Source organism: Chenopodium quinoa, unplaced genomic scaffold, assembly GCF_001683475.1.
Source record: "Chenopodium quinoa cultivar QQ74 unplaced genomic scaffold, ASM168347v1, whole genome shotgun sequence".
NCBI classification, from domain to species: domain Eukaryota; kingdom Viridiplantae; phylum Streptophyta; class Magnoliopsida; order Caryophyllales; family Amaranthaceae; genus Chenopodium; species Chenopodium quinoa.
Window position 1 is genome coordinate 2,146,440 of NW_018744718.1, and position 6,053 is coordinate 2,152,492.

Consider the following 6,053-nt stretch of genomic DNA (forward strand, 5'->3'; position numbering starts at 1 on the left):
CCTATCATCTATTTGGAAGCATCATAAGACACTGGTTGGGTTCATGCAATGCAGAGAGAACTGGATGCTTTGGCTAACAATCACACTTGGGATTTAGTTCCTTTTCCCAAGGGTAAAAAATCAATTGGCTGTAAATGGATGTTTAAGGTCAAATTAAAAGCAGATGGCTCTATTGAGAGGCTCAAAGCAAGGCTAGTAGCTAAGGGTTTCACACAGAAGTATGGTATAGATTACATGGAAACTTTTTCTCCTGTAGTTAAAATGGCTACTATAAGGTGCATTTTTTCTGTTGCTGCTTGCAATCACTGGAAAATACATCAGTTGGACATCAACAATGCTTTTCTGCATGGTGATATCATTGAAGAAGTTTATATGAAGGCCCCTAAAGGTTTGGTGAATCATAATAAGCTGGTCTGCAGACTCAGAAAGTCTTTATATGGTTTAAAACAGGCATCAAGGCAATGGTTTGCTAAGTTGAATAAAGAACTTTTGGCAATGGGTTTTATGCAGTCTAAAAATGATTATTTTGTTTTCACAAAGAAGAATAATGGTCATTTGACTGTGGTAGCTGTCTATGTTGATGACATTATAGCTACAGGCTCAGATTAAGTTGAGATAGAGAACTTCAAGGCTCACCTACAATCTACATTCAACATCAAGGACTTGGGTTTGCTGAATTATTTTCTGGGAATTGAAGTGACTCGTATGTCTTCTGTTATACTGATGACTCAAAAGAAATTCACTAAGGAATTACTTAGTGAGTGTCAGATGGATGTTTCTAGACTGGCTAAAACTCCTCTCCCTACTGGTCTTAAATTACAGGATGTTGTTGGTGATTTCTATCCTGATACTGAGCACTATAGGTCTTTAGTTGGGAAATTGAATTTCCTTTCTAACACCAGACCTGACATTGCATAGCAGTCCAGACTCTTAGTTAGTTCCTGCATCAGCCTAGACTCCCACATGTTCAAGCTTTGAATCATGTTCTGAGATACATAGCTCATACTTGCAAGGGATTTTGCTTAAGGCTACAAACAAGATCACTTTACAGGCATTTAGTGATTCTGATTGGGCTTCTTGTCCAACTACAAGAAAGTCAGTTACTGGTTATGTTCTGCTTCTTGGCAACTCACCAGTCTCTTGGAAATCAAAGAAACAAACTACAATTTCTAAAAGCTCTAGTGAAGCTGAATACAAAGCAATGGCTGCTACTGCATCAGAGACAACTTAGCTGGTTAGGCTTCTTGGTGATCTTGGTGTTTCTGATTTATTACCAGTCACTCTTAACTATGACAATCAGAGTGCTATACACATAGGCAGGAATCCAGTGTTCCATGAACGCACAAAGCACATAGAGTTGGACTGTCATTTTACCAGGGAGAAAGTTTTAGAAGGGTTGATCAAGCTCACTTACCTTCCTACTGCAGAGTAGTTGGCAGATATTATGACCAAGGCTCTCTCAGTATCACAAGCTTTCTTCTAAGCTGATCATGTCTGCAGATGACATCCAGTCCAGCTTGTGGGGGAATATTGGTGATATTAGTGATGCTGATCACTATTGCTGACTGTTGTCCAATGCTCATGCTTTTGGTGTGCTCTTGCCATGCTCGCAGAGTTTGTTCTGAAGGTTGTTAGAGATGCTGAGTCAGCAGATTCTGTTACAAAGTTTGTTAGATATTACAGCCTATGTAATAATATCTAGTAGCATATATATAAAGCTATCTTGTATTAGATTTTTCATTCATCCAATTATGAAATGAAATACTCTCCTTCTCTCTCTAAAATTCTTTCTTCTTCTTCTGTGTTCTTTAGTTCTTTCTAGCAGGTTTCATCATTTTAAGTGAATGGTAAAAAAAAAAAAAAAAAATTAAATAAAATGTTCGGATTAGAAATTATTCAGGTTTTTATTTTTTTTAAGGTAGTATAAATAAATAAGGGACTTGTTATTCATCGCCCGCAAATCTCTACATAAAGCCCACATTTTATAATTTTTTGACAAATTTGCCCTTTTTATAATTTTAACGGAAGATAAATTTTTCGCACTAAAAAAATGTGGAGCAGCACCGGATCGCCGAGGATCACCGGAGAATCGCCGTCGTCATCGGAAAACGAGGTTCGTAACGCATCGTAAGGACGAAATGGTGGCTGGCGCCTAGCCAAAAGGCCATGCCGTGGTTGTGGCGCCTAGCCAGGACGCCGCCACCGTGGTCACGGCGCCTGGTGGAGAAGCCTCGACCATAGTAGTGGCGCGTGGCCAGGACGCCGCAGCCACGGCCAAGGCGCCTGGCCAGGACGCCGCCACCATGGCGGCGGCGTCCTGACCAGGCGCCCCGGCCGTGGCTCCGGCGTCCTGGCCAGGCGCCAGTAGGGGAATATTTTTTTTTTTTTTTTTTTTTAATTTAATCCCTTTTTTTTTTTTTGTTTGTTTTTGTTAATTTAATCTTGATGTAATTATATTTATACGTTATATGTTATTGTTACAGGATTATGGTGGAGACGGAAATGATTACAGTGGGATTTTTGTACATGATGGCCTGTTCGAAGATGCTCAACAAGCGATTGATTGGGCAAAACAGGTTGCAATTAGATCAGGCTTTTGTTTAGTAGTAGCAACTCATAAATCTCAACGGGATGGTAGAATGGATCGCATTTTGAGATGCGACCGTTATCGCAAAAGAGAAGAACGAGATTTCAGTAAAGCGATTCGGTTTGACTCAAAGCGGAAAGGTTGTGGGTGTCAGTTCCGAGTTAAGGTTCGACAACATCAAAGGCGTGACGGTTGGGAAGTGAAGGGTTACGGCAAATGGGGATATCACAACCATGAGCTGATAGCATACAAAGTGGGGCATCGGCAGTTAAGCGGCCTAAGTCCAGCTGCGAAACTAGTTGTAAAAGAAATGAGTGATGCTCAAGTGAAGCCCGCTAAAATATTAGCGTCTGTGTTAGAGAAATTCCCCGAAGACCAGCCAAACCGAAGACACATCTACAACGTCAGACAGAAATTGAGGTTTGAACGGTCAGAGGGAAGGAACCCTATACAGCAGCTTCTGCACCAGGCACAAGCACGTGGTTACCTTTACTGGTTTGAATCTGACGAAGACACATCGGAGGTAACTCATTTGTTCCTTGTCCATCCTGATTGTGCTGATATGATTTCGTCTTGGCCATATGTGATTTTGATCGATTCAACGTACAAGACAAACAAGTACAAGTTCCCACTGGTTGAGATGGTTGGGATGGCTCAAACGAACCAGAACTTTCTGATTGGTTATGCAGTCATGAAGGATGAGACGGCTGCGAGTTACCGTTGGGTGTTGGAAAAGTTGAGAAACTACATCGGCCCAAATGTACAGCCATCGGCCATCGTAAGTGATTGTGAGGGAGGTCTTTTTGCCCCTATAGCGGAGCTGTTTCCGGAGTCGAGCCATTTACTGTGCACATGGCACATCAACAACTGCGTGAAAGTCAAAGCCTACAACCTTTTCAACAAGAACTTAGATTCAGCAGAGAGATTGGTAAATGGTAAGTGGCGGAAGATCCTGCAAGCTACCACGGAGGCAGAGTACGATCGAGCCTTGGAAAACTTAAAGGATGCGTACAAGTGGTGCCCGCCAATCGTAGACTATGTGATGCATCAGTGGGTACCTCAGAGGGAAAAGTTTGTCAAATATTGGACGAACCAAGTTCTTCATTTTGGGAACACTACGACATGCAGAGTCGAGAGCGCTCATAGAGCTTTGAAGGACTGGATTGATTCTTCCACGGCTGCTCTGGATACACTGTTCGAGAGAATAAACAAGGCTATTGATACTCAGAGGAACGGCATCAAGAACTATCTCGAGGACTCCAGACGACGACATGGCATGTTGTATGGCCATTTCATATTTAAGATTCTCCACGGTCGTGTGTCACACCACTGTTTGGGGTTGATTCTGAGCGAGTATACCAGGATGAGGGAGTTGGGCGATGAAGTGGCTATTCGGTGCGGATGTGCTATATCAATGACTCATGGATTACCTTGTGCATGCACCATTCACCGCGTAATTACGCAAGACAGGGCGTCGTTACATGTCGATCAGGTTCATCCATTCTGGCGGACGCTCGTTATCGGAGAGCATGCTGTTCCGCATACGGTTCACCGTGAACAGGAGGAGTTGGAGCAGTTTCAGATGATGTTTGACCAAGTGTCCTCCAGTCACCCTTCGATCATTCGTAGTGCTACACACATACTTCATGACATGTTCAATACATCGTGTTTGGATACCGAGGAACCGGAAGGGGTCGAGCGACCTAGGGGTCGACAACCACGGCGGAACAAGAGTGCGTTTGAGTACATTCGCGGTCGTGGCCGTGGCCGTGGCCGTGGTCGTACATCCTCATCAAGTGGCAGCCAATCATCGTCGTCGGTGAATATGCCCGGCACCGGTAAGACATTCGACTTCAATTTCTTTTGTTGACTGTTTGATTAGTTTACTGTTGACTTGTTTATTGTGTTTATTGATGTGTGTAACAGGGAGAATGGACATTGAACATTTTCCATATAAGGACAGGATCCCTAATATCATGATGCCATTCTTGGACGGGTGGAATGATGTCATTGCAGATGGTAACTGCGGATTTCGGGTTGTGGCGGATGTGTTTCAAATGGGTGAAGACAACTACGGTTTAGTGCGGCAGTTGATGTACAGTGAAATCGCATCAAACCGAGATGTGTATGGCCATGTGTACGGCGAGGACTTGGATAGGTCTCTGCAGCGTATCCGGTGGGGAGGGGGACCTTGCGGTCAAAATCATTGGTTCGATGCGCCACTTGATCTCTTTGCCGTTGCAAACATCTACAAGTGTGCAGTCATGCATTTCGGCCTTGGTTTACATAGTCGAGCCTATTATCCATGTACAACGGTTCTGCCCTGGTGTTCGCGCGAGACCGTCACCAGACCGGTAAGGGACGTTGCTATTGGATTTCTTGGGCCGTCATACAGACATTTTATCCGATTAGACATGTCACCCGATTTTCCGGTCCCAAATATCATACCGAAGTGGTATGAAATTCGTAGAGCAAGCGTGGAGGGTTGGGATGCTTTGTACCATGCTCGCGTGCAACAGTGGAACAATTTAATTGCCATGTAGTTTTTGTTGATGTACACCTACCTTTTACTATGAGGCCTTGTATTGTCAATACTATGTCATTTCTATGTGTTCATTTTTAAAAGATAATGTTTCATTTTAAAAACTAACAACAATAATTTCAAATATTACAAACTAAAAAGATAATATTGAATTTTAAAAACTAAGAACAATAATTTCAAATATTACAAACTAAAAAGATAATGTCTAATTTCAAATATCAGTAATCCCTCTGTGACGCCCACTGCCACTGCTCAAGGGTCCGTTCCAGATCGTCAATAACAGCTCTGCCTGATGCACTCGTCATGCAGTCCCTTTCCTCAAAAAGTCGGTGTCCCAACTGCATAATCTTGCCCATCCACTACACAAAACATAAAACATGAAACGACGTATTATACATATATATATTAAAATAAGAGAACAACAAATAAAAGATGAGACGTACCGCATAAGAGGCAGTGGCAGGTGGCACATCGTCATCATCTGCGTCGTCGATGTCTTTGATCAACCTCGGGTGCGAGTGCCGGATGTACCATTCCATGTAGTGCTCTTCATTGAGTAGATCGTACTCCTCACGACGTCAATACTCTTCCCCGCACCAGGTCTAAATTGCGATGCCTAACTCCAAGTAAATAACGAAACATAATAACGAAAACAAATTAAAAAAAGTCGAAAATAAACACAAAAGCAAATAAACAAGTCACGGAAATAAAATTATAAACATAAAAAATATAAAATTAAAACAAATAAAAAAACAAAATTTAAAAAAAAAAAGATAAAAAAAAAAGGGAACATACAATTTAAAAAAAAAGAAAAACAAATTTTTTAAAAAAAAAAAAAAAATCGAAAATAAAATTTAAAATTAAAAAAAAACAAAAAAAAATTTAAAAAAAAAAAAAAGAACGAAGCGCCTAGGCAAGGCGCCC

General features: G+C 41.8%; 1 protein-coding gene across 1 annotated transcript; it reads left to right on the forward strand.

The window, feature by feature from the left end:
- The first annotated feature begins 3,263 nt into the window (after positions 1–3,263).
- Positions 3,264–5,234, forward strand: LOC110703331. Its single transcript, XM_021881121.1, has 2 exons — positions 3,264–4,425; positions 4,514–5,234. Exons 1-2 carry the CDS (start codon positions 3,279–3,281, stop codon positions 5,128–5,130), a joined length of 1,764 nt encoding a protein of 587 aa, XP_021736813.1. The 5' UTR covers positions 3,264–3,278; the 3' UTR covers positions 5,131–5,234.
- Positions 5,235–6,053: the final 819 nt, after the last annotated feature.

Bases quoted from the DNA above. Each gene is read 5' to 3' on its own strand.
- LOC110703331 (XM_021881121.1), top strand. From the start codon at position 3,279: ATGAAGGATGAGACGGCTGCGAGTTACCGTTGGGTGTTGGAAAAGTTG. The intron at 4,426-4,513 runs GTAAGACATTCG...TGTGTGTAACAG, and splicing joins GGTGAATATGCCCGGCACCG to GGAGAATGGACATTGAACAT.